At 40.6% G+C, this 27,005-nt stretch overlaps 3 protein-coding genes across 4 annotated transcripts in view; all 3 read right to left on the reverse strand.

Moving 5' to 3' along the window:
• Positions 1-165: 165 nt before the first annotated feature.
• Positions 166-6,923, reverse strand: chic1 (cysteine-rich hydrophobic domain 1). Of its 2 annotated transcripts, XM_075481633.1 has the most exons (6): positions 6,767-6,923; positions 5,330-5,384; positions 4,193-4,348; positions 3,747-3,803; positions 3,215-3,274; positions 166-1,585 (listed from the first exon to the last, which is right to left on the reverse strand). In XM_075481633.1, the coding sequence occupies exons 1-6, from the start codon at positions 6,910-6,912 to the stop codon at positions 1,535-1,537; spliced, it is 525 nt and encodes a 174-aa protein (XP_075337748.1). In that variant the 5' UTR covers positions 6,913-6,923; the 3' UTR covers positions 166-1,534. The 2 variants fall into 2 exon arrangements, with proteins under 2 accessions (XP_075337748.1, XP_075337749.1); XM_075481634.1 differs by lacking the exon at positions 3,215-3,274.
• A 1,338-nt stretch (positions 6,924-8,261) lies between these two features.
• Positions 8,262-11,212, reverse strand: cdx4 (caudal type homeobox 4). Its single transcript, XM_075480686.1, has 3 exons — positions 10,777-11,212; positions 9,248-9,393; positions 8,262-8,495 (listed from the first exon to the last, which is right to left on the reverse strand). Exons 1-3 carry the CDS (start codon positions 11,210-11,212, stop codon positions 8,262-8,264), a joined length of 816 nt encoding a protein of 271 aa, XP_075336801.1.
• An 11,943-nt stretch (positions 11,213-23,155) lies between these two features.
• kdrl (kinase insert domain receptor like) overlaps positions 23,156-27,005 on the reverse strand; it is a 43,091-nt gene continuing 39,241 nt past the window's right edge. The window contains exon 30 of the mRNA XM_075481635.1: positions 23,156-25,278. Within this exon, the coding sequence (XP_075337750.1) occupies positions 25,095-25,278 (184 nt within the window). The 3' untranslated portion in view covers positions 23,156-25,094. The remainder of the gene's footprint in view (positions 25,279-27,005) is intronic.

The raw sequence follows: 27,005 nt of genomic DNA on the forward strand, positions 1-27,005 counted from the left end.
TGTTAAAGTTAACGATTCAGCACCTTGTTAAACATGACAAACAGCCCCGGCCCCGGCTGTGGTCACAGCATTTTGGGAGCTCAGTCACTACACGGTTTCCTTTTTTCAGTGGCATTCGATAAAAGATCGGACTCAGGTGGAGGAATCAAGCAGAAGCCAAGAAAATTTAAAATCAACCATTTATTTTCTCTCTCCAGAGGAATTAGTTCATCATGATAAACATTTACAAGAACGTTTTTAGGAACAATAAGTGGGAGGAGGAGGATTTAAAGTCTCCTTTACACAGGAGAACTGATTTCAACCTGCACGTCTCTGTGGTTCTTTACTGTTCCGGAGGCACTCTGATACAACGCGATGCAGCAAATCTCTTGACTCGGATTTTAAGAAAATAACACTTATAAACTGAGATGACGACTAAAACAAAGGAGCCATCTGCTCAATACGTCTCATACTGCGGATGGACGCGCTTCCAAACGCATCGGGACCCGACACAGCACAGGGACAAGTATAAAACTACAAAATGAATGCAAAGTTTGGATTATTAAAAAAAAAAGAAGAAATAATCAAAATCTGTCTCATGTTTAAAGGATAATGAGTGTCCTCTTCGTTTGGCAAAAACTACGTGGTAACATGCACTGCTGTTGTCATGGGGACCGATAGTCAGGATGCGCTTCGTTCTGAAATCCCGACTCTCCTCCTGGCTCAAGTGCAATAATCAGTCTAAACTCTGGCATCAGATACACTGTCACTATATGGCTTACAAGGTAAACAGGTCCATATAAACTAGAAGGGTACGTAGACATCTTTCATTAATCAAAAACTATGGTACAGCAATATATTGGCAAAAAAACAAACTAAGTAACTTTATGTAAACGATGGTATACCACTGTACAGCTTATCCTAACATGGTATTTACAGGTTCTTGTAACTACCTAGCATCCATGTACACAGGGTTAATGTAACGACAGAACACAGGGTGAGGACGTACACGGTGCATTAGGCAACTCCAACCATCCCATTTACCTGCAAAGACAGCATCTGACATCTGAATCTAAAGACTCGTTGGATCACCTACAGATTCCTCCCCAGACTCGTGTAGATGAATCTGGTTTTTCCTTTTTTTTTTTTATATAAGTCCGACATAAGGCAAGGATAGTTACAGAAGGTGGAGGCATCACATTCTTTGCAAGGGATTACTGATAAAAAAAAAAAAAAAAAAAAACAGGTTGGTGGCTCTTTGGGGTAAAATGCACTTTTAGAGTTTCACTTGCTTTTCAAACACGTAACAAAAACACATCAGAGTGCAACAAAGGGAGGACATTTCTGGTTCTGTTAGGGGGGAGGGGGGGTGTGTGTGCAAAATCTGCTCTAAAGCAAAGTGACACTGTTGCAAACTTTTAATGTACAAAGTACTGGGAGATGAACGGGGTCGTCGTAGCAGACACCGGTGCAGACCCTTATTCCAACATACTGTATATACAAGGCACTAAGGATAAGAATCAAGGGCCCCACATCCAGTCTGATAACAGCCTCCTCAGTCCGGTCGGAGTATAGGATATTTAGGTAAGAATTCTATAAGAATCACCTGTAGAGAGAAAAAACAAGAACATATTTTCAGGACAACTGCGCAGAGTTTAAACCTACTGTGTAAATTACATCCAAACAAATGACACCATTCATTACGGGAGGATTTTTAACTGACTTATTTCACATTTTGAAGGTCTGGCTGACCTGTTGTGAATGAAACTCTCTATGCTGAGCCGACATTCAGCTGGAGCTGCAATGTGCACTAACACTACATTTGTTTTTGCAACAATTAGGATCTTTGTCAACAAGTTTTACAGTAAAATACTAGCTTTGCTCCAAGGAATTCTCTGCAAAAGTAGTAACCATAAAACAGTGACATATGTCCAGTACTGCGCTCAAGTTTTGATCCATCCCTTCTTCTTCTTTACATTTTGTTTCCAAGGAGACAGACCTTCTTGTAATCGTTCAAAGTGCAGCAGTTCTCGAGGCTTTCTGAAGAAATTTTCTTTGCACATTGGCTGATTTTCCACTCATTTTCAGTCCAGATTCTTTCAATTTCAGAGGATTTAAAAGCCACTTTACCCTGATATATGAATCATTCAAGCATAAAAAAGGCCCTTAACTCAAAGGATGAACCAGTGTTGTGTCGACATATAACACAACCAAGTTTAAATTGTACCTTTAGGCATTTTGTTATTGCAGCCTGTCGCAAAAACACAGTTTGACAGATATAAAACTGCATTTTTGCACCAACAAGGTGATTTCAAGAGCTATTGGAAGAAAAAAAAAGAGGTGAGAGGCCTTAAAACTATCCACAGGAGATGAGCAGTATCTGAACGTGACGTCCTTAAGAAAGAGGAAAAAATCCAGTAAAGACCTGAGAGATGCATCTGGATCTTCAGCTGATCCATCTACTGTTCACTGAAGCCTCATCAGAAATGGTCTCCATGAAGGGTGGCTGTCAGGAAGCCGTTCTTAAGGAGGGGAAACAGGGAGAAAAGGCTGAGGGAAGCCAAATTAAACAAGAAGTGGACTGAAAATCAGTGGCAGCAGGTCTGATGGAGGGATGAATCCTCCCCAGAGCCCGGAGCTCAACATTACTGAAGCAGTGTGGGATCATGCTGACAGAGAACGGAACAAAAGGCAGAAAACATCCAAAGAAGAGCTTTGGGATGTCCTTCAAGAAGCCTGGAGAACTATTCCTGAAGACTCCTTAAAGAAAGGACAGAAAGCTCGTCTGAGAGGGTTCAGGCTGTGTTGAAGTATAAAGATGAGCAGAACAAATCTTGACTTTGTTGGAATTGGGAAAACTTTTCTTTTTTATCCTGCACTTTCATTTGTGTTTGCACAGAAATGGCTGCACCTTATTCCAGTTTTACTGGCAATACATAAGAAAATTAAAGGTGATTCAAGACTTGGACAATACTGTAAATATACCATAATATATATACATATATATGTATATATATTATAATTGGCTGCTGTAATGTTTTCTAAGCACCAAAATGTAGGTTCCTTGACGTGAGAATGTGTACAGTTTCTTTATCATTTGGGATTAAGTATTATTGTGATTTTGATAACTGGTCAAATGAATCGTGGATTTTTAAAACTTTTCCTTTGGTTTTCAGAGAAATGATTAAAAACAAAAGTGTAATTTATCTCTGTTTTGCTGTGGCGGTCCACTCACATATTCCATCATGTTACTGCTTTCACATTTTCTTTTACTGAGTTTCCAGTGCAACCCCAGCTGTGGAGAGAAGAAAAGGGCCCAAACACAAAGAATGAACATTTCTTTTACTCTCGGACACACACACACACACACAAACACACACACAAAGAAAGGAGAATCTGTCTGAAATCTCCACTTCAGCATCAGGGGAGTTTGGGAGCAGGGCTGTCTGGTCTCGCTGAGGTCAAACTGTGGCCAGACACCCTGAAGAGCTTCCTTTCTATCTTTGTGCGGCTACTAGCAGTAATTTGTTGCTGCGAGACAAAACAAAATTAACACGGCCCTTTACTGCTGACCTCACGGCCCTCTCGGACCTCGCGCCCTAGATCTGTCTCAAACACTTTGAGGGGCTTACGTGGCAGGTTAGCGTTTACAGAGCAGATTAATGATCATTATCCATCATGATGATGCTCGACTCCCACTGCACACTGACACAGACAATTAAGCACTTTCACACAGGAGCTAATATGCCGTTTGACATCTTTCTTACCTTGTGGTATAACCGGTTATTTTCCCACTCTAACAGCTTCTGAATGGACCGTCTTGTCTTTTGGGAGAAAAAGCAAAGGCGCCGGCATTAATACAAGCGGCGAAACCTCATTACTCAATTAAACAGTCTAACAGGTAACAGTAAACGGCCACCGTTTTAGGATTTATGGACTGAACTCCCAATTTACCAGCCAGTAATTTCCACTTTGTTGTCAGTAATACTAAGTGGTAACACAACCTTTAAATGACACACCCTTGAGCTGGGAAAGAGAGGAGCTGCGCAATGCATCATTTCTACACAGAGTCACAAACTTAAACACGAGTTGTTATTACCCTCCGCACTTAGACAAATGCAGCTGAATTGCTATAACAGCCCCTGAGTAATCAGCGCTGATGTAAGGGAGAGTTAAACTGTCCAAGTCGTGTCGCGGGAGGTCTCAGACTTACTCTCTTGTTGAGGCAGATAACAGGCCATAGACTGCAGCCTACTGTACAGCAACAACACAGGCAGCCGCAGAGAAGCCACTTCACATTCACAGGCAAGTTCTTCTTCAGACAAGCGTTAACCCTGCTGATGCTGGTTTTGAATTCCTCTGGTGCTACCTTAGGAATAAAAAAAAAAAAGATAGAAAGAGAGCATGTGTAGCGAAACAGTTTCAAGAGATGCTGTGCAGGGTAGGGAGGGGGGGGGGGGGGGGGCTGTACCATAAGCCAAACAGCTAAGAGGGAGTGGGACGGTGCAAGTGTTTCTGTTCTAAGGAAACACGCACAGAAAGATCAAAGAGCTTTAAAAAACCAAAAGGTAGATATTTGCAGATGTCGTCCAGAGATGAGATCTCTAAATTCTATGCTTGCTAACTGAGCTCTAGACTGTTCAAGGCTATAGGAGGGACTCAAAGGAGAGATAAGCTCAGTGCCTGTGGCAGCGGTGGCCAAACAACTTGAATGGATGCTCATTCCTCTCTGAGTCTGTACGCCATAAAACAGGGGTCGTAATCTTTTATGACAGGATGCAAAGGTCTCTTTGCAAACAGCCAAAGACCTCAGAATAAAGCCCAGCAGGGCCTGATCTGCACCCTTCAATCATCATAATTGTGACCTCATTCATCACATGTCACTCTGGGTCACAATACTGAAGGTACTTTTTATTGCCCCACACTTCCCTCGGCCTGCTCTTACCCCTGCAGCCTTTTTGTGTTTCTGCGTCCGACCCAGGAAGCTTTCCTTTCTTGTCTACGGCAGAGTCCTCATTTCATTAGTTTATCACCTGGAGCTGGACCCTCAAGAACACTGGGGTCCCCGCCAACTGCGCCCCATAGACGGCTTACTCATTTACAGAGCTGGACAGCGGCACATTCAAGCTCTTTTCTATGCAGTATGGTGCGTTACTTATAATGCATCTCCATCAGATCAAAACCACTCTGGGAAGTTTGAATGGGGCGGTTTGGGGAAGTCAGGGCTGTTAAAGGCCCGACACAACAAAAGAATCACTGCAGCTTTAATTACCTAATTCTTCCCACTTGGATTTGAACAGACAGCAGCTCGCAAGACTGAAGCACAAGAAAAGCTAAGAAGCAACTGTACCTTTCCCGTGAGAACAGAAGGAAATTCTGTGTCAAATCTGTTGCTGAGTCCAAACCTGAGAGGGCGAAAAAAGACATTTTTCTTTTTTTAATACGGTGATAAAATTGTCTTTAAAACTAAAGAGTAAAAAAAAAATTCCTGTGACTATGAGCACGATGAGAACAAAAATAAGCCCGAGGCTCGATAGTTTAGCAGACATTTTTTTGTTCCGTCTTACTGACATGGTGAGAAGATAAACATTCAATCAGACAACACTCCTGAAATATTGCACTGTAAAGATCTGTCTTTTCCTCGTTAGATGTCGACGGGCCACCACACACTCGACAGGAGCTCTCTGTGATTACATGACAGCACATTATCTCCACATTTACATCATAATTTACCCAAAGCAGGAGGTAATGTGTGCATTAGTCTTTCAAACGTATGCGCGATTTATATAAGTTCAAAGATGAGATATGATAAATAACCTTTCAGTGTAAAAAGCACTGCGGTTTTCGATGAAAATAGGGTAAGGCTGAAAAGAGTCTGAGTAACAACATAACAAGAGCAAATCAGCTAGTTTGTCTCCACTTTCTAAACACTGAAAGCTACAGATAATGATCACTTTGAAAGCAAGCTGCCACATTAAAAAGCCAACTATAATCCATCCTCTTTACCTCAGGACTACAAGTGTTTAAAATGTCAAAGTACAACAAAGAACCTCTATCTGTCTTTTGCTCATTTCTAGATTAGAAAAGTTGGTCTAATACCAACAACACCCATGTTGACGATAAGTATGACTGTGTTTTCAAATTGATCAGGTCTAGCCTCGTGCTGCCAAGTTGAAGAAAGTTGCCAGCAGGGGCTGAGGATGAGTCTCAAGATGAAGATGAAGGGAAGTTATGGCTGTTAAAGGCCAAACATAACGAAACAATCACTGCAGCTGACAGCACTGACATGCTGGGGGCCTGACTAGATTTGGGCTCTACTGATCAACCTGATAAAAGTGCAACAACCTCCATCAATTGTCGCTGAGACGCTCCCCCGTGTAAACAATGACGAACGCACAGTCTAACATGGAGTGATGAAGTATTTGGCTGATATAAAGGCGGTGACGCTGCGGAAATAACCGATTAATGTCGGTTAAAAACATTAAACTGGTGTGGATGGACTTGTCTGCTCAGTGATGGGACCAACAGCTAACGGTCCATCGCTGGTAAACCCGACTAACGGTAAAATTGGCTATTAGTTTACGAGTTTATGGTTGTCATGGAGACAGAAACATACAACTTGAAGTCGCCCAGTTCGTGGTCAAACCGACTATCCCCTCGACTAAACAGATGGCTAATTGTTTTCGTTGTGATTTGAATTAGCTAGCAGGCTAGCATCAGCTAAGCAGGCTAAGGATAACAAAGCGACACTCGGACAAATAGAAGCGACGAGCACTGCTCTGCTTACACTGTGATGTGCCCGGCCCCGCGCATAACCACGGGCTCCGGGCAGTATCTGGGCAGGTGCTCCTCGCTCACTACGTGCTCATCCTCTTCGTCTTCTAACTCATAAATGGTATCAAAGTCCGCCATGTTGGGTAGTAAGACGCTCATGACGTCTCCTACGGGGCTGCGCACTGATTCGCGAGGGAGCGCGCGCGCGCGCGGACCCAGAGTTGAAGGGACGATTGTCGGCCAGCTGCGTTCATCTGTAGCCAAGTAGAGCTGAAAATGTTGACCGTCAAACATCAGACGTGACAGATATTGAAATAACTGTGCCCACGGCTCCGGTTCAGACATGTTTATAGGTCAAAGTCACGCGGACTCATGCCACGTAGCGGCGACAGTCTTTTTAGGATATAGGATACAATTTTAACATGAATTCATGTATAGAATCGAGAAATGTTTAGATCTATCTTTTAATTTCTGGATAGGCCTACTAATACTGGTATTTTTTTTTTTAATAAAGTGAAGTTCATTTAGAGATAATTATATGTGGCATAAACACTGAAAATCCTGGTAGGCTATCTTTTTGCAAGATGTTGAGTTGCACGTGTAGACTTGTAAAATCCTTTAAAAGTCCTTTAACTGAAAACTGCATGTATAAAACTAACTCATCATATCTCCAACTTGGGGAGGCAGTAGTCTACTGTTCTGAGCCCAAACATTTCTTTACCGTATGAGCTGATTTTTAAAGGGGTATTTGAACGCATTTTAACTCGAAAAACACAATCTTGAATATAAAGATGTTACCTTGACATGCTCGAATCTGAACGCCTTGGACTTCCAGATTTGTAACCACAATCATGGCTTTTCTGACATGGGTCTCAGCCAATATTGCTGACAAATAGGACGCTTAGACTACATATTTTGCCTAAAGCCTGTTAGATTATCCCGTTAAGACGCTCAAAGTGCAATTTCAAAGAAACACCATCAGAATAAAAGAAAAATGACAAATATGCTACAAAAAAAAGCACTTTATTTACATTTGTAAAGTTGCCATTAGACGACTTTTGTACCCGTGTCATTAACAGCTGCTCTTTGTGCACAAAACTGTGCTGAAAACACGAAGAAATGATTTGTCAGTTCAGTGAGATTGTGCCGCACACTGCCCACTTCAAAATGTCAATGAAATGACCCTTATTTGTCTAATTCGTCCACAAACACATACACTTTTTATCACATACAAAACAGGATATTTATATCTTATAAACTCACAAACAATTTAAAGCTTTTAAGTCTGAAACACGATTTTTTTTTCCTTTTGCAATCTCCACATTATCAGAACTATTCTATAAAAAGCAATATTTGAAGAGCCTCCAGCATTTTCGTTGCTATAAATCTTTTAATACTTTTTTTTCCCCTGCAGCTTTGTGAGTTCAGATCCTCTAGCTGCCATTCAAGTGTCCCGTCAGCGCGTCGGAGTGCTCAGTTATGAGAGATGGTGCACAGGGTGGACTGTTCTACTGAGTCACAGTCACTTGCTGTATATTCCTGATAGATGGCAAGGTGTTCATTCCCTGAGGAGGGTACAGAGAGCCGTGCATGTCTGTGGGACTGAGGGACCCCGGCACCGGCAGAGGGCTCACCGAACCCGGGTCACTGTGCACAGACCCGCTGCTGCCGTCAGACTGACCCATCTTCTTCTTGATCAACTTCCTCTCCTTAGCCCTGCGGTTTTGAAACCATATCTTCACCTGGAAAGGCACAAAGAATGAAATTAGATGGCTAGTTTGTCCGCTTCCTTTAATAAACATAATCTATGATATAAACATTCAGGCCAGGTAATAAGCCTTTGATAAAATGGAAAAGATTGATAGCTTTGTCAGCAATTAGAAGTAAATAACGAGTGGGAATTGTTTAAAAAACATTGAATAGAATTAGATAAAGTACCATAAAACAAGATATAATAAACAGATGGATATGAGATTAGAACAGTAGAAAAAAACAAATTAATCTTTTTTTAAATGTGCCAAGTTTCATTGGCAGATTTACCTAAATACGGTGTCCTTATTTTTTTTTAGATATCAGAGTCCATTGTTCAATAAAATACGTCCATGCTTCAAAATCCACTGAAGCAAACATCGTGAATAACGCATAAGAATAATTAAAGGCAATATCTGTTCCAAATGATATCCAGAAGTAAAGCGCAGTCCTCGCTAAGATACATTGAAATGAATATTTGTTTTTGTTTGTATGAGGCAGGATGACATTGACTGATGAAATTAGAAAATTAGAAAAATAATTTTCCCTTCGGGATTAATAAAGTATTCCTGAATCCGAATATAAGGGCGGAGGCCTGTAATTTAGCATGCAGCTATTCATATTCTGCCAACAGACTTCATCTATTGATCTACTTTGCGTATTGATTCGTTGGCTCTTTTTGTTGCGAATGGAAATGAATAAAGAGGATAAATACATAGATAAATAAATGGGTATTTCGTCGTACCTGTCTTTCTGACAGACCGAGGTTGACAGCCAGTTCAGATTTCCTCCTGATGGTAATGTATCTGTTGAAATGAAACTCCTTCTCCAGCTCCAGTCTCTGATGGTCCGTGTACACTACCCTGTATTTCTCCTTCGTTCTCGTTTTACCTGTGAAGGGAAGAAAAACGCATTGACTAAAGATACAAAACTTTCTTTTTTCTGGGCTCATCTAACACCCAGTTGGTTGAACTGGAAGACTTCTTCAGAGCAGGCTGCATGCCAGGACCGGCCTATCTGAGCGCTGCATCTTTATTGGCAGCGTCTGAAATCCACATCTCTCTGACTTCTCCACAGATACGCAAATCAGGCTTTTTGATCCCGCTTTGATGGCGGTTGCAGTTAAGTGAATTTCAAACAGACACGAGTCAGGTCGCTGTCTGACCAGTTATGAAGAAACTCACAAGTATTTTCACTGTAGTTTTAGTGTTGTTCAGTCTGCGTAAAATACGCACACAGACAGTATGTGGGTGATTCTGAAATGGGATTAGATTTATCACTTCACAAGACTGATGTGCTCGAACACCTGCGATTAAATGTGTTAAAGTGGGAGGTTAGGCTATTTAGAAAAACATGAAAAAAATAGTGATGTGCACTAACAGGGTCGCTTTGAATTCGGCTAAATGCGTCAAATCACTATTCCGACCAATAGGTTCTAATCAGTAGATATGTTGCATTCAAGGTAAAAAAATAAAATAATAATAATAATAAAAGACTAAATAATGTTTATATTCGATTTCACAGAAACACCACTGTTAAAACCGCAGTTTGTAGTACTCCACTTTTTTGAGTTATAGCTGTGAAAAACGTCACTCTTTCCGGCAATTTAACTTTCGGAAAGGAAGAGAAGCTGGCGCATATCAAAGTGAGGAGGTGTTGAAAGCAAAGGCCGCAGCCTGGATATGACGGATGACACTAAAAACCAAACAACTTAACAGGGAAGTCGACCTCAAGTCTCCAGGAATGATGACATTAACATCACAACTGCGCATGGCGCCGATTCCTCACACCCCCCTTTTATTTTTTGATTTCCACCACAGGAGAAATCAGTCTGGTAAGCTGCAGGCTCCAGCTTCACCAGAACTTATCATGAGATTCTAAGACTTACAAATTTGACAATGATTCTTCATACACTAATGCTTTTTAAAAAATGTGTATTCTTCCTATAAAGACCAAAATAAACGGCAGCCTTGTTCTATCTTAATTTGGACAACACTTTAAGCCGATATTTGTCTAAACGTGAAGCTTACAAAATAACCCTCACAATACAAGACATTCCTTTTGCTTTTCCCGCTTCTGACGATTTCTTGTGAATTTTATTCCAACAGAAAATTCTATGTTTTTTGTTTGATTGTTTCTTTAACAAATTCAGTAGAAACATTTCGCGTAAACGTGCGCGTAAAATCCCCACTCGGTACCACACGGGCCAAAAACCAAGGCCTGTCCCTCAGTTCCTCGAATAATATGATATAGTGTTCGAGATGATGATCTCACCTGTGGAAGAGGACTGAGCAGTTTTACTCATCCACTGGTATGAATTGCGTCTTTCTCTCTCAGGAGAAAGTTGTGCAACAGTAACGTTGTCCGGTGGCGGCTGTAGGACCGCAGATCCAGGTGGATGCATATGACTGTACTCAGATGAACAATAAGGAACCTGTCCAGGAGATGAGTTGTTCATGGGGGTAGGAATAGTATTAGGGGGTCCTAAACTATACGCACCCCAGTCTTCTCTTGGTGCGCCATATGAAGCCCCCCAACTGCCTGGAGACTGTGTGTGCGTTTCCATGTTTGGCACATGATGGTATCCACTAAAGTCAGGGTACTGTGGTGTGGAAACAAAGTTCTGTGGAGGCAGATTGATGCTTGATCTTCTCACTGGCCCTTGGTGATACATGCCGCTTTCTTTATCCAGTAGGTATCCCACATACATGTTTTGTAGAAAAGTTTTGAAATGTTACAACAGCAAAGGGTTGATGTAGCCTCTCTCAAGGCAACATTTCGACCCTGCAACTGTTAAAACCGACCCCTGAGCTGTTGATAGTCCAAATGGGTTCCCAAAGTAAAAGGCGACGTAGTTCCAATTTGGTTCCAGTCTCACATGATGTGCCTCTGCTGACAAGAGGCCAAAGATATACTGAGGCCTGCCTGATGTCAGCCAGCTCCTCAACTCTTGTGGATTTGCATTCAAATGAGAGTGACCGGTGCTGCCGGCCCAGCTGTCCCTTGCGCCTGTCTGTAGCGCGTCATCGCCTGACAGTGGGCCTATCCTGAGCAGGAGTTCACCCTTCAATGAATAAATTATCACCACGACCTATCAGTTGCAAAAACCGGGCAATAAACCGAGACTACAAGTCCACAGATGCAAGACATGAGGCCTGCGCGTTTTTACGCACAGATAAATCTGATAATAAAGTACTTCTTTCTTTTTTTCTATTTTAATTCCCTTTCTAGAGACAATTAACTCTCGCCAGACTATAACAAAGTCATGAGATTTGATTTAGTTCATTCTTTGTTGAGTTTCATGCCGCTACAATAAACCTAGAATCTCCCACACATTTAAAACTCGTCTGAATGTAAAAACCTTTAGTGTGAGAATTCAGCTGTTTGCAACCACGCTCCGCACGTTCAGCCTGATTTATTTGTTGAGATATTCACTTGCAAACGAGGTGCAAAGTATGAGAGACTTTTTTCTTGGGGCAAGCCGTAGCTTTCGCATTCCGTTCACACCTCAAGGTCGCACTTCACAGCTAATTCCGGTTACAAGGAAACTCCTGCAACCCCCTCTGAGACAAACAGCGGCCTGTGACACATTAGTCACTACTGTCTTCAGACTACAGGGAATTTATCGTTCGGTGAATTTGACTAAAAGCTGGTGTGCATCTCGAGCTCATGCTTTTACGTCTCCGGGAATAAGTTTCACTATTTAAACATTAGCCTACAACAGCCATGCAGTAAACCAATTAAAATAAAGGCAATGATCAGTTTCAGGCCCAAATATGAACTATGCTCTGTAAATGGATGTCTCTGAAACATGTTTACTAATCACAAAATGACTATTTTTAACACTCTTACACAGTACTTCGTCCTGGTTAACTTTGCTGAATACATGTTCATAGGTTACAAGTTTCTTTTCATATCATCTTATAGGAGCAGGAGGTTTAGACTGTGCTGCTGTGCACTCAAATTAGAGAAGAAATCAAGTTTTCACAGTCACTTATATTTCAGTGTTTTAAACAAGTGGCTTACAAATGCTAAAATATCTATACTCAGTTGGATACTAGATATTCTATTAAAAAAAATCAACATTATCCCATTCACTTGTGATTTTTCTACATTAATAAAGAAACCGCAATGAGCATGGTCAGACGTCAGAGAAAAGAGTAAAGTGGGCACCTGTCTTGGCAATGACCAATATGGATTTTACTCCATTAATCCAAAACCACCACAAAATCAAACCTGCTGTGTCACAATAATTAATCGTGTATTTGCACTGAGGTCACTGTTCTGACCTGTGGTGTCAACAGGGTGTGGATGGACTCTACAGACCCGCTGATGTCCTCTCATGGACATTTGCAGAACTACAGCTGCTGCACTAAACTCCAGTATCTACCTGAAGAGGGCAGCCCCTCTACAAAAAAAAAAAAAGATCTTTTTCCACTCAGTCTGCTCATTTGGCTGCAAGTGGCAAACAGACAGAACAACACAGTGTCGCGCTGTTTAAAGTTGGAAGAACAGAAAGGAAATGAACAGTGTTAACAGCCAGGAAAAAGAAGAAGAAAGGGAGGATGAGCACTGGGAGGATAGAGGAGAGAAATGACAAAGGGGCCGCCGCTGATGACTTTGGTTTTAAAGTCGGTTCTCCAGTGGCTGCTGGCTTTTAATTGCTCAAGGTGCTACACTTCACATATAAGTAATCTTTGTTAACAAGTGTCCTTTTACACCAGAAAGTCCTACTCTGTGTTTACCTTGTCCGTTAATGAAATAATCATTTATCTTTCTGGTATTAGCCATTAATGTTTGAGAGATGGTAAGTTATGGGCTTCGCTGTGCTCTGTTTGCACAAACCATTTAATGAAAAACACATATAAGTTTTCATTTAATTTTTTTTTATTGTTTTCAGAAACGTTACAACAATGCAGAGAGAAACTGTAAGTGATCTCTTAAAATTTGTGTTTTGTACCATACAATCCAACATGGAACCCAAAGAGAAAAAAGCATTTTGTGGAACTAAACTGACTATTCAGCTGATTTCCGGTACTGCTGTTCATTGCAAATTTTAAAAGTTTGGATTTCAGTATTACTTTAATCTACTTTGATTACTTTTATTTAACTCCAGACTGTTTGAACCCAAGATATTCAATTTTTTTATGTTGTCGTCTTCGATAATTTTTTATTCTGAAACGTCCATCAAAGCCTCTCAGGTCTGCAACACATCCCAAACAAAGTTAGGACAGCAAAGCTTTTACCACTCTGTAATGTTTCCATTCGTTCTCACAACACTTGGTGATGAGGTGTTTCAGGCGTTCTTCAGGTTCTTCAGGTGAGCTACGGTAGGGGTCGTCATTGTCGCATTCTTTCCATCACAAAAATCTCCACACAGTCTTTATTGGAAGCAGATCAGGTTTGCAGAAAGGCCAGTCCAGTACCCGTACCCTCCTCTTCTGTAGGTATGTGTGCAGAGTCCCATGGACGTCGATGAAAAAGGTCCGTAGCATATGTTGGACTTTCTGTGAGATGATCCATCCCAGATGCCTCAAAGCCCAGAGGAGTCAGCGCCACCTCTGGACGCGGTTAACTTAACGCTTCTCTTTTGGACAGTAAAGATTTAGGACACAATAGTGACTATAAGCCGGTATTGTAGCTCGTGACAAAGGTTTCCCGCAGTAATCCATTGCCCGTGTGCTAATATCAGCTACTGATGAATGACGGCTCTTGATGCAGTGCTGTCTGAGGGATCAGAGATCAGAGCAGTCCAACATAGGCTCGTACCCTTACTCTTTACACACTGAAATTCCTCAAGATTGCTTGAACGGTTTAGTAATATTAAACACTATTATACACCTATCTCATTCCCTCAAAGGCTCATATTTACATGAATACTGTTTTTCTCCCACATCATGGTTATATTTAATTGTTGACATCACCTCTTTGAAATAAAGTTAATATTATCATCATCATTAGTATTATTATTTTACATACCTTTACATTTAACTTGTCCTAACCTTTTTTGGGAATGTGTTCAGCGGTTTGAAATACAGAAATAGATGCAAATTAACAAATTAGATAAAGCTGATGAGACAAAACATGAAATACTGTAAATGGACAGTACTAATGAAGGGATTTTTTTTGGTCTAGTTGGTCACTCAAAGCAATTTTACACTGCAAGACACATTCACTAATTGACAAATAAATCTCAACACATCTTAGTCTATAAACTCTTTATGGGAAAATCTGAGCCGACTTTCTTCTTTGTTCGGTGGATTTGCCTCAACCACAGTCTATGCTCTGTGTGCCTGTGTCTGCGCACAAACTACAGGCTAACACAGGATGGTGCTCTTGAGTCATTTATGAACTGTTCAAAGTTCTCGTGTCTCATGTGGAAGTGACAAAAAGCAATATGGACACACTAGATAGATAGATAGATAGATAGATAGATGGATAGATAGATAGATAGATAGATAGATAGATAGATAGATAGATAGATAGATAGATAGATAGATAGATAGATAGATAGATAGATAGATAGATAGATAGATAGATAGATAGATAGATAGTTGCTGTCTATCTATCTATATATGTTTTTAAATTTTCCAACATTAGAGTCATTTGAAACAGCAACCAGACTCTGCAGTTGGCTGTTGGTTCCTCGAACCAAAACTATTTAAAAAGGGACAAGTGATGTATTTATTAATTATTTCCTGCTTTTTGTCATCTTTCCACTGTATATGTTCTGCTTTCTTGGCCACTTATTTGGTAATTTGTCATGTCTCTTGGGTGTTTTCTTGCTTACTTTAGAGTAATAATTATGTATATATTTGTTCCTTAATAGGCAATCACTACACATAAATAGCACAGCTCAGTCATGAAGACATGGAATGCTTAAAAAAAAATAACTCTGACTGTTTGGAGGATGTTTTGAAGCATCATGCTGGCTAATATGCCTCAGAACTAAGTGCGCTACAACAACCACCTGTTGTGCTCCTCTGCTCACAGTATGACTGATTTCCAGGAATCTTCATCTTATTAAGAACATCCACTGGTAGAGTTGGTTTTCAGACAGCATTTGCGCCTGAGTTGTCTTTTGTTTTGTTTGAGAACATTACTGATTCTCAAACCAATTTGTTCAAGCGGCATTAACGTCCCCCCACATACTAAAAATGAAGTGAAGGCTGTAGCTTTGAGAGGAACCAAATGCGGGCAACGCAGATGAAATTACAGGATTACATGAATTTCCGTCTTTCCCTGAGCTCAGCAGAGTGTAGCAGATCAAAGACAGTCAGTGGAGAAGCAGCCAAAGAATTTGTGATGTTACTAAAGTGACCACAGTGCGTCTCTGCGGGGAGGGAGGTAAAACAGGACCATCTGCTGCTATTTTTAGACAAACTACTCACAGGGTTGGCACACGGACACCAGCACTGAGTTTGTCATCTGTAATGTAAAACATGTGCAGAGCACGACACCGCAAACACAAGTCAAATTCAAGTAACGGGGGGTTCGTTAGGGAAATGGCAGAAATAGATACTGACAGGACTGTGAAAAACATTGTTTACAAGCTGCTCTTGCCAGAACTATGGTACAATAAATATGCAGAAATATGATTTCTTCTTCTAACAACTTTAATTTGTGTTGCATTACATATTCCATTACATAACTACAATTTGTAAAAGTTGTGAGAAACACAAAGTAATTAGTTACAAGCGCTTTCAGTAAGTTTCACTTAAAACCTGTACCATGTTAAAAATGTACTTATCGATTCTCGCCCTCTGGCCGGGAACATAAGAAGTGTTGAAAAACTTAATTTTACAAACTGGAAGTTTTCTGTGTAGTTGTTAGTTGAAGCAAATCCAATGGTGAAAAACTCAAAATAACCAACAAAGTGAGTGTTGCTGGTTTAAATAAAGGAGGTGCAGCTGCGTGGCTCATTGATGGAATGATACATTTAGGCACATCACCATTTACCAGTAAGATCAATGTTTTTTAAAGGTTTTGGCTGTTCTCGGAGAACAATTACCTCCAGACTGTTCCAGACGAATGTGACTTTCGGGAAACATTTCATGAGGGTCTGCTATGTTGCTAAAATAGCTTGTTATCCTTGTTGAGTAATTCATGTGTTGTGCATCAGTAAGAACGATCAATAATCAAGTTTATAAATGCCTTTTTAAAACATCTGTTGTGTTGTACTCTGTGAACACATCTGAAGGTTTGTGGGTTTTTTTCACGTCTCAGTGACAGAAGCAGAAACACATCCCAGTGTTTGCTTCATTCATATTGTTGTTTGCTGTTTCTTCTCTGCTTACTGAAAAACTGGGTTTAAATCAGACAAGACCTGGACTTCTGATCATCTTCTGCTCATTGTGATGGTTCAGTGAAAGCTCACAAAGCCTACTAACATCTGATTCAGAACTGGATTTCCAATCCAGAGCCCTCCACCCTCAAATAACAGTGAAAACCAGCTCACCCTATTGTTTACCTCCCTGGCAGGAGGTGAGGGGTGTACAGAATGTTCTTGTACCAGCAGGGCCTGGGAAAAAAGCTGCCACCACAGTGGCATAATTGATGGGGCTGTTTTGTTGTTCAGATGCGTGTCTGCGGTAGTAACCCCCTTTCTCTGCAGTTGTGGTGCTTCTGTAGGCCGCTCTGTATGGTGAACTTTGTTGGTGGTTCAGTCAAAATATGCAACATTAGACCCCCGTGTTTGCTGCCTTGAGCGGACTGTAAATGCACGCCGGCTGGCGCTCTCATCCTTTTTAATCCACGCTGCACTTTGTCCAACTTCATTGCAATTATGTGGCTGAAGTTGCCATAACTCTGTCATGGATGAAATCCCAGATTGTTTTGCCCTTGGGGTTACTGCTGTGTCCAACACAGCGGGGATGCAGTTTATTGTTTTAAGTTTTCATCTGTTGAAATGTTTTACAGGCAAAAATGTATTCTTTGACTCCCACAGTTGTAATTTGTGATGGCCGAGTAAGGTATCTCAGCTATTAAATATGTTGTTATGAAGTGTTGTAAAAACATTGATCTTTGAGTGTATTTGACAGAGGGGCACATGGCTCTCTACAGATATCTGCAGCCTACATCTACAGATCTGGAGGATGTGTGACTGTTAAATTGAGGTCTCATCGTCTTTCCTTCATTTGATTGTGTTGAAGAAAAACTCCTCCAGTCAGAGTAAGAAATGTTCAGTTTGTTCCTTAATAATTTCAATATATTTCCCCATAATGAAATACTTTCATCATATCTTTTTTTCCAATAAAGAAAAGGCATGATACAAATTGTAACACACGGCTGATGTGCTGTTTGTTTTTTCCTTTTCCTGACCGAAGCACTGGAGCTCTTTATTTAGCTGAACATGTTGCTGCACCCTTGCACCCTTTATATCTTGTCAAAGGTGGACAAATGTTAGGTGTTTTATTGGGAAAGTATCCGGTTCATTGTTCTACATTTGGGTGAGAGGCATGAATGCGGCATACCCCCATTCACCTACTTGGGCAGGGGTCTGGGAATAGCATTGAGTGGGTGTTTAAATGATCAGCGGGGGAACTTTTCTATCTTTTTTTTTTTTTCATTGTATTGTTTGATCAGAGATCTCGCAACACTGTGTGCAATACGATTTCAAGCTGTTATCACATATGTTTTTTGCAGTAACTTCAGATGTTCCATGAATTCATTAGCAGCTCTTTTTCGGTGATTAATGGAGTGTTTTTGCAGCTCTGTTTTCTTTGGGAAGAGACTGTGGAAGTGGTCAGAGGGAAGTGAGAGGGGGTGAAGGGGGTTATGAGTGCAACTGTTAAAGTAGGAAAACAAAAACAGACTGCAAAGTGGGTGTGACACAAATTGGACATTAATTAAAATTTGTATCATTCCCAGTGAAGAGAACTTATCCAGGTCATCATGTTGCAGCTCACAGAATGACAAGAGTTCTTTTGTCTCGTGAGTTTCACAACAAGCTTCACATAAAATAAGATTTCAGCTGAAACTTTTTTGGGAAATAGTCAACAGCTCTTTATTTATTTTTTGTAATGTGGAAAATGGGCCATTCAGGTAGAAAAACTGCTAAATAATTGGATTTAGTTGAACTTTTATTCAGTGAAAACTAGCGAGACACATGAGTGTAATTAGTCATGAGCTGCTGTAATTTCATTGTGGGCTCACAATAGTATTTCACTGTATGATATTACTGTAAATTAGAGTTAAATAACCACCCATGACTTGTTTCCTGCTAGCAAACATAACACAAATAATTAGAAAACGCTGTCTGAGAATCAAGTGCACCATTTAATTTGGTGTAGCAATAACAACAGATAACTGTATTCTAACAAAGCAAAGCTCTCACACTATAAGTGCAGTGAGTTCCTGGACTGATGACAATGTTTTTGGTCGCACAGATTGATATAAAGAGATGTGCTCTCTCTGAATTGTGAACCGATTTAAGATGTTGTTGCTTGTTGTGAAAATGACAAAATTTAACAAAACTTTATTGATATCCTGTGACCCCCTGTGCAACAACTGACTATTAGACAAAAAAAACTGTCACTTCCACAGTTTGTATTTTACAGCTGATTTACATGGCAAGTCATAACAAACATAAGGTCCCCTCTTTATTCATGTCTTTATGTATTAACTTGATGATTTTCGAGCACATTTTAGGGTTTTATTTTACTCTGGTTCTCTTTTTCTGGTTTCTCCGTTTGCATAAAACCACAGGGCCACTGCCTCCTTTGCACCAGACTGTTGCATAAAATATATAAAGGATGAAAACCACAATAGACCATTGACATTTGACAAGATCCTTTTTCCCCCTTTGGATTGTAAAAACTCCTCATGTCATATAAGTACAGTGTGGAATGGGGTCAAGATCTCCTGCCTCGAGGCAATGAATGGAAAAGCCCAGTTTAGGAATAATATGGGATAAACTATCAGTTTTACATCTTTGGAAACTCAAGCATAAGGCATGATTAATCCATGCGCTCATATCTCATACTCTCTTATATAAATCAGGGTGATGGGGTGCTTCAGCCTATCTCAGCGGACATTTGGCAAGAAAAGGGGGGCACCCTGGACATGTTGCCAGATCATGACCGAGCTGACCCAAAGCAAACTGATCTCTTGGCAGGATGTGAAGCACCAAAGTCGGTCAAATGAGGCCAAAAAATGATTGTGCAAATCATAGAACCGAAAATATTGGAGACAGGGGCATTTGTGCACAATAATTACTGACATATCTGTCAGGTTTCCGATATGTCCCCCCCCAAATGTTAAACTCATTCTTACGCCCTTGGAGCAAAAATGCATTCTCCTGACTCTCCTCCCTACACAGAAACAACTTTAGTTTCTTTTTCTGAAAACTTTGACGTCTTTTCGTCCCCTGCCAGATGATATTCACTTTCCACGTCTTGTTTGTGTTGAGTTGGCCACAAATGTTTAAGGAGGCAATGGTGGGAGATGCTCACCCGCAAGACTTCAATAAAGAGATTGTTGATTTGAATCATGTCCTGCACAGTGTTTTCAACAGTTTTTTCCTTCCCTCCCAATCACAAATGCTCTCAAGTCAGAGTGCTCAGGGTTAGAAGTTAAAAGAAGGCTACAAAGTTGGGCCAACATGTTACAGAATACATGGTTTAACAGAAATCTAACATGGTTAATAAATCTATGGTCAAATGGCTTGCACATTTTGACATTAATTCCTGTCATGCCATGCGAACCTGCCTGGCAGAACCACAACCCACTGACAAGTTACCATTTTATAATTTGAAAAATAAGTTTTGGACAAATAAAAGTATTCCACATTTTCTGGTGAGACTGGGTTGACAAGTTTCATTTAAAGGTGTTCAACAGCCCCTTGTGACTATCTTCTTCCTCAGTGTGTCTCTCTTCCAGATAACACAACATTATATCAACTTTTTCTTAAATTGTTTCATTCATTATTATATTGGCCAAAGAGAGTTTCTGTTAAATTTCTTTCATAATGCAATTAGTTCTCTGTGGTGTTTCAACTGAGAGGCAGGGCTGTGACTCAGGACAGGATCCTCAAATCTGTGCCAATGTGGAAAAACACTCTGTGTAGATGCTGATGAGCAAAACTAACACATGAAAGTCATGACATATCCTCCCCCCTCCAACATCCTTCCCTTGTTTATTTGCATCTGATATTCTGGAAATAGTCCACATCGGAAGTTGTTGACATGCGTTTGGGTTCAATGTTCGGCACCGCAAAATATGTGAGGACAAGCAGAGACAGTCAAGGGCCCGGTCCTGTTGTGTGCATGGACCCCACGGACACACCCAGTGCCGGTAACGAGTGACTCCCATAGGAACCCCGTGTGTGGCGCCCTCCGGTCGTGACCAGGATGATTAAGAGTTCCTTCCTTTCCTGCTTGGAGGGGCATTGTCCCGGAGAACAGACAGGCTGCCGACACCTCGTCCTGGCAAGGAAGTGAGTCTTTCAAAGTCCAGTGAGCAGGAGCGGGGCCCAACACTGATGGCACTCGCCAATCCAAACAAGCCCCAGCCGAAATAATTAAGAAGCATTTGATTCAGTGAATCAATGGAGTTAAGAATAGTCTGAAACCTCCTGACACACCTTGTGCGAGGAGGTCCCACGAGGTTGTTGGATAAATCTGAGAGTTCATGGGGGTGATAAACAGGAAATAAAGACAAATACTAATTTCTCCTGCAAAAAGTCTTTGTACCTTTCCACCTTTCATCATGTTCAGACAGGATTTCTATTGTGAATCCTGAATGACTTCTTCACTTTATAACTTTATAAACTATTCAGATGAAACAAAAGGGATCAAAAGGAGCTGGTTGTTGTATTTATTTGCAGCAGTGACTCCCGGTCTTCATGAGTTGTGACTACCTACTTTTATTCTTATTTAAAGCAAACAAAAACAATCATCTTTTTCAATTATACACCACATCCCTTCTTATTTAGGACAAGGCCCTCTGGATCATGTATTTATGATGAGAACTGCTACCTCAAGATATACAGTAGTTTGACAGGAGAAGTTGCAGTTCATCCATTACGATTCAATTCAATTCAATTCAGTTTTATTTATATAGCGCCAAATACAATGCCAAATGTCATCTCAAGGCACTTAAATAGTATAGTCCAATTCAAGCCAACGGAATTCAATTCATTGTAATCAATCGATCTCCTCCCTACACAGGTTTATCCGTCCTCACACAACCTCACCTCACTTCTTAAAGGCTTGCAGCCACAACGCAAACAAGCAAAACTACAAACAGATGAAACACTTCACTTGTTTCCAGAATATCACAGGTTTTCTATAGCAACAAGCTGTCTTACAAGACCCAAAGATTTCAAAGTTTTTCGACACTTTCTATAAGTGTCACTGTGGAAAAACAACCCGTTGCTCAGCGGATGAAAGAAAAACGCCGATTTTTTTTGTTGAAGTCCAATTTAACATACAGAGAAGAGCAAAACTCAGTATGTGCCCTATGAGACACGAGAAGTGTGCGGTGGCGTATTTCCCTGCAGAGACACGGTCACTCTGCCTGTATTTTCCTGGTTTAGTTTTATTTTGCAGTGCTTTCAGATTGCAACTTTGGAGTAAAGGTTAGACGCTACACGCAGCAACGAGCTCCCCTGGATCCTCGTTCTCACAAGCGTTGTATTATTCGTGGAAAAATGTCCACAGAAAGCCGTAAACTAGAAATCCACAACATTGAAATGTTGCTGATGTTTATTCTAAAGTTTAGTCTGAGCCACTCATGGCAGCAGTTGAGGATAAAAATCATCTAATCTAATCAACAAAGGCCTTAAAGGATAACTGCGGTATTTTCAACATTAAGCCTCTTTTCTGAGTCGTCTGCAATGTTTTAGAACCCCCCTCACCGCTTTTTTGATGTTTACTGCTGTCTCCGGTATTTGCCTAATTTTGATTCATCTCAACCTGCTTCAGAATGGCAAGTCATGCGCATGTCCAAAAAGGTCCGTAAAAGCACCATAAACGTCCGTTTTCAAAATCATCAACTCACCGGAGTGGTTACTGGTGTGCACTGGTAATCAATATCAAATTTCGTGGCGAAAAGTTGCTTCTGTCGTGTTTTATTTGACATTTTGTAAATCCCATTGAGTTCTATTGAAGACTGGATGTTCGTTGATATTACTCCGCCATCAAGTGGTGTGGAGTATAGCAAGTCAGATTCAACTGCTGAGCGGAAGTTTATCCACGGCTGTGAGGTGGCTAAGAAAATAGTGCGAGCATGAACGAGCTGCCAAATAAAACACGACAGAAGCAACTTTTCGCAACGAAATTTGATATGGATTACCAGTGCACACCAGTAACCACTCCGGTGAGTTGATGATTTTGAAAACGGACGTTTATGGTGCTTTTACGGACCTTTTTGGACATGCGCATGACTTGCCGTTCTGAAGCAGGTTGAGATGAATCAAAATTAGGCAAATACCGGAGACAGCAGTAAACATCAAAAAAGCGGTGAGGGGGGTTCTAAAACATTGCAGACGACTCAGAAAAGAGGCTTAATGTTGAAAATACCGCAGTCATCCTTTAAGATTCAGAATCTGGAGTTATGAAAGTATGTACTCAATTTCTAAAGCCATATCCAATGTGGTGCCTTCTACGTCTTGGTGTTTTATATATATAAAAAAACTCAAATCAAAACTGCATTCAATGTATAAATATATAGATCTTTATTAATTTATTTTCTCCATATACTCAGTTAACAGTGTTGGGGAGCATCACTTTTCATTTAGAGTTGCACTCCATGAACATGTAAGTTTGAGCTGCTGAAAGAGTCATTAGTCCTGGTTATTGAAGAAATGCTGTAAAATCCACATCTCTCTTGGCAGTCAGGTTGAAATGTTTGTACGTTGTTGTGACAGCAGAGTATGATATGCCTTGATTAAAGATTATCCGTTAATGAAAGCGCGACTGATGATGTTAAGATATAATACGACAAATACTGCAAATGTTAATTTCCTACTATATAGACAAGAGTTAAATATAAACAAAAATAAAATCTGCAACCTTCGCAACATGTGACCCTCAACACATAACAAAACATGTTAAAATAAAAATTATATATACTTGATATAAAGTATCAGTGCATAATCATTTTCTCTCCACATAAACAAAACATCATTTGGAAAACATGGGTTCACTTTACAATGAAAAACATCGTTTCCTCAGTGGTTAACAAACACAAACTAGCTGCATCTCCAGAGGGTGTGTGCGTGCTAACACAGGGATGACTGAAGGTTTTGCTCCACAGCACTTCCAGTGCATTCGGTTTTAAAAATAAAATGGTCAAAAAGCTGTTAAAACATGGAGAAATGATGTGTTAATGGTACAGTGAGTGTTAATTTATCCCGAGTTGGTGAGGCCAGCGCTGCAACCTTTAAAGCACGAGACAAAGGAAGGAGAAGGGTTAACCGTCTCTGTGGAGGCAGATTTCCACAGCTGAACTATCAGTGGATACAGCAGCATAAACAGCATATACGTCTGGGATGAAACAAGGAAATATTACATGGTGATATTGGGAAAAATTAGCTGTGAAATCCTTAGCTAAATGAACAGAACTGGATAAATACGAGACAGTGTTTACAATCTATACAAACACACATTTATTTCTCTAGTGCTTTTTCAATAAATTGTTTCTATGAAGTTCTGCTCTAATTGCATGTTTCTAACTACATCTGTACACAATAAAATGTACAAATCCGTTTTTATTTTCCTTTGTTTGACCAAAAACAAAGCAAAAGAAAACCAAAAAAAAACAACAACATTTCTTCAACACCCAACTTGCACAGGAGGACTCTGCTTGTGCACTAACTCATTTACTTGCTTTCAAAGCTAAGCTGTAATGTTTCATCTGAACCCTGTTTCCTCCATTAACCTGTGATTTTCCAAAAACTGAGAAAGAACTTAAAAACATCCATTCAGCCCAGAATGCTCCTCTCCTCTTGCACTCTGGGTCAACCTGAGTTTGATGAGCAGATTTCTTTAGATAAAATCCCATGAGCAAAGATCGCTTTCATCTGCTTTGTTTTTGAAGCAAACTTGAACCCCGATACGGACACATGCAGCCAAAACTTCTCTTTCAAATGACTCCTTTTTTCAAATATTTCTTTACAATTCACTCTCGAGTTTTCACTTCTTCGATAGCATGAAAACAGCTTTTGAAAAGAAACCAATTTAAATTTGAACAGCCTTTTCTTCCGTCTTTTATTACTCTTATTACTCTTCTTCATCGTCTTCATCAAGAGTTGTTCAGATCTGTGGTGAAGTTGGAATTAATGCGATTTGTTTCACAGTACATCAAAGAAATACCTGAGCCTGTTTTCAGCTGTTTTGCATATCACAGTGAGGGTGGAACGGACCAGCATACGTCGACGTAGGCCCACGCATGAAAACTGGAAAGGAATCAACAGCTTTACAGGTTTCCTTTGTTACATAGTAGACTCTCTGGAAGTTGGAAGATGCAGGGGAGTTGATTCATGTCTAAACACCTAAAGAGGGAATCTCATTTTTTCCCTCTCGCAGAACATTTTGGAGCCAAGTGTCAAAACAGAGGAGAACATCCGTCTCAGATTCTCAGACGAGAGGTTACACAGGAGGGGTGGAGTAGCGCATCACGTAGTTGTAGTCAGGTGGGGGGCTGTGACACTCCAGGCTGTCGTCCAGAGCCGAGTCATCCAGACTGAAGTCTAAAGGGGGAACAGTTGGTAGAAACTTCTCCTTCTCTGAGTCGGCAAGCACAGACTCTTTACTTTTACTCACAGCCTTCATCCTGAAAACACAGAGACATACAACTTAAACATGGCCGATTAACTGCAACATCTTAAGATTTCACGCAATTTACACCTAAAAATACATAGTCTATGGATAGGATTAAAATCTATTGACATTTTGCTTTTCTAAACAATACATCCTTGGAAAATGAATTTTCTTCGTCGGGATGTATAAAAGCATGGCATTTGAAGACGTCGCATTAAGCTTGGGGAAGTTGTGCCCCCGATTTTTCACAATTGAAGACATTTTATAGGCATATCTGCAAAATATGGACAAAACAAATGTGCAATGTGTGGCCGGTGACTCAGTAGATATCGTGACCAAGAAATAACACAGGAGCCAGATTTTCTAAATACATTGTCGTCTCCTCCTACTCACTTCATATCTTATCTAAGCCCATATATTACTGTAGATGATGCTGATTCGGAAGAAAATGAATGTAAAAACAGGGTACGTCAGCGGCGACGGGTGAACAAGTTGTGCACGTCAACACCCTGAGCATATCTTGACAGGCAGTTTGTGTTTCAACTCAACTTGATCACTCTCACAATGAATGGCTGTTTTGATACTCTTTCCTTTAAGGAATGCCCCTTGTGAAGCAGTACAATCAGATAAACTGTCCCTCATTCATGTATGATGTAATCAATCATCCTGAGCTTTTCTGCTTCATTTGAGTCCCAGAATATGAGTAACTGAGTCTTATTGTCTGGGACGTTGCTATGGGTTTCCAGAGCTCCTCTCTCTTGAGACTAAAGGGTCAGTTCCCAGCAGGGAGAAGAGATGCCGCTTTACTGGAATGTTGCCCTGATTAATAAACTACCTGTTAAACCGGGAATCAAAACAGTATTGTGCGATCTTGCCAGTGCCAAGTGAAGGGTGGAGGTATGATAAACAGGAAACAAATTGAGTTGGGGGGGGTCAGTTGAGCCTGAGCTGAGACAAGTAGTAGATTAACTGTTTCTATCATTATAGTGCAACAATCTGAAAAAAATCAAATCTGGGATTTGGAGTAAAAATCTCATTACTGGTTTAACTTTGTTCCTCTGACAGAGAGACGTGAGGACATAGGAGTACTGAGACTTCGAGGAGAATCAGGTGGACTTCTACTCAGAGGAACTAAAGCAGGGGAGGCCCTTGTAAACCCTCCAAAGTTCAAAGGTTGCAGTGATTGAGTGTCAGCCCAGCAAGAAAGTCCAGGCCTTGAAGTATAGATCATTCTCTGGACGCCTGGGCTGATTCTCTCTGCAAGGCTGAGGCCCTGATGGGACTAACAGGCCTGTAATGAGTCCTGGACATTCAGCTGTGAGATCTAAAGGACACTGTGAGTGTGAGTTTGGTGAGCTGTAAATTAATTACAGTGCTTCAGAGGGGTTTGTGAGCTCTGCAAAGCGTGCCTCGTAAGTTACCCCCCCCCCCCCCCACCGGCAGTCGTTTACATCTCGGATCTTAATAATTTATAACGCTTTTTTGTTGTTTTCACAAGTTTAGAGTCTTTCCTCTTCAACTTAACTGAGATTTTTGGTTTACTTCACTGCTGTTCTTCATTTAAGTCCTTTGAGTTTAAGTTACAATACTTGGCTGGAGTATCCATAGTTGCAACTCTGCTCGCAAAAGCACAATAATGAGAAAGGCTTTAAAGTGTAATTATTGAGTTCAGGGGTTTGACCCTGTAAATTAACCCTGCCAACTGAGCCACCATAAACTTCACATGTAAGCCTTCAGACA

This window comes from Odontesthes bonariensis, chromosome 13 (assembly GCF_027942865.1).
Source record: "Odontesthes bonariensis isolate fOdoBon6 chromosome 13, fOdoBon6.hap1, whole genome shotgun sequence".
Taxonomy (NCBI): Eukaryota; Metazoa; Chordata; class Actinopteri; order Atheriniformes; family Atherinopsidae; genus Odontesthes; species Odontesthes bonariensis.

Bases quoted from the DNA above. Each gene is read 5' to 3' on its own strand.
- cdx4 (XM_075480686.1), bottom strand. From the start codon at position 11,212: ATGTATGTGGGATACCTACTGGATAAAGAAAGCGGCATGTATCACCAA. The intron at 9,394-10,776 runs GTGAGATCATCA...TTCCCTTCACAG, and splicing joins TGCTCAGTCCTCTTCCACAG to GTAAAACGAGAACGAAGGAG. The intron at 8,496-9,247 runs GTACGACGAAAT...GTGCCTTTCCAG, and splicing joins TCGGTCTGTCAGAAAGACAG to GTGAAGATATGGTTTCAAAA.
- chic1 (XM_075481633.1), bottom strand. From the start codon at position 6,912: ATGAGCGTCTTACTACCCAACATGGCGGACTTTGATACCATTTATGAG. The intron at 4,349-5,329 runs GTACAGTTGCTT...TTTATTCCTAAG, and splicing joins CTTCTGTTCTCACGGGAAAG to GTAGCACCAGAGGAATTCAA. The intron at 3,275-3,746 runs GTAAGAAAGATG...TTCTCTCCACAG, and splicing joins ATAACCGGTTATACCACAAG to CTGGGGTTGCACTGGAAACT.